Source organism: Otolemur garnettii, unplaced genomic scaffold (genome assembly GCF_000181295.1).
Source record: "Otolemur garnettii isolate 467f Iridium unplaced genomic scaffold, OtoGar3 scaffold00018, whole genome shotgun sequence".
Lineage (NCBI taxonomy): Eukaryota > Metazoa > Chordata > Mammalia > Primates > Galagidae > Otolemur > Otolemur garnettii.
In genome coordinates this window covers 24,012,197-24,012,928 of record NW_003852413.1, presented here as the reverse complement: position 1 = coordinate 24,012,928, position 732 = coordinate 24,012,197, and the positions used below count along the sequence as shown (strand labels likewise).

At 60.5% G+C, this 732-nt stretch overlaps 1 protein-coding gene across 1 annotated transcript in view; it reads left to right on the top strand.

Annotated features, from left to right (window-relative positions):
* The first annotated feature begins 226 nt into the window (after positions 1–226).
* GSDMA (gasdermin A) overlaps positions 227–732 on the top strand; it is a 9,210-nt gene continuing 8,704 nt past the window's right edge. Inside the window, exons 1-2 of the mRNA XM_012802906.1 lie at positions 227–442; positions 622–727. Of these exons, the coding sequence (XP_012658360.1) occupies positions 229–442; positions 622–727 (320 nt within the window). The 5' untranslated portion in view covers positions 227–228. The remainder of the gene's footprint in view (positions 443–621; positions 728–732) is intronic.

Sequence of the window (732 nt, the reverse complement as noted above, 5' to 3'; positions counted from 1 at the left end):
CTGGTCAGCTGTGGGACTTCCAGCAACTGTTTCAGCTCTTGAGCCCTAGATGGCTGGCCATAAAATGAAGACACCTTTGGTTCTTTCCAGCTCTGACCCCGGAGAACCTGGGCACCTTTAAGGCTCTCCCTGCCTTGGATCCTCCCCTGCAGGGGCCTCACCAGGTCCTGGTCTCCTCAGCAGCCACCTTGATTCTCACCTGTCTCCCCAACTCCCCACACAGAGACGATGACTATGTTTGAAAATGTCACCCGGGCCCTGGCCAGGCAACTAAACCCCCGAGGGGACCTGACACCCCTTGACAGCCTCATTGACTTCAAGCGCTTCCATCCCTTCTGTCTGGTGCTGAGGAAGAGGAAGAGCACGCTGTTCTGGGGGGCCCGGTATGTCCGCACTGACTACACCCTCCTGGATGTGCTGGAGCCCGGCAACTCACCTTCAGGTCAGCCCCGGGCATGGGTCTGGGTGCCGAGGGATGCTGGGGGGTGGGGGCCCACAAGGAGGACCCCAAAGCTGCCTCTGCCCGGACAAGGGTGGGTGTCACCTAGGCCACAGCTCTCTTTAGGAGCTGGGGGGAGGGAAGCCCCTCAGCCCGTTTCCTTTGCCTTCCGCCTCCCGCAGACCCAACAGACACTGGCAGCTTTGGCTTTAAGAATATGCTGGACGCCCGAGTGGAGGGCGAGGTGGATGTGCCAAGGACGGTGAAGGTGAAGGGGACTGCAGGGCTATCCC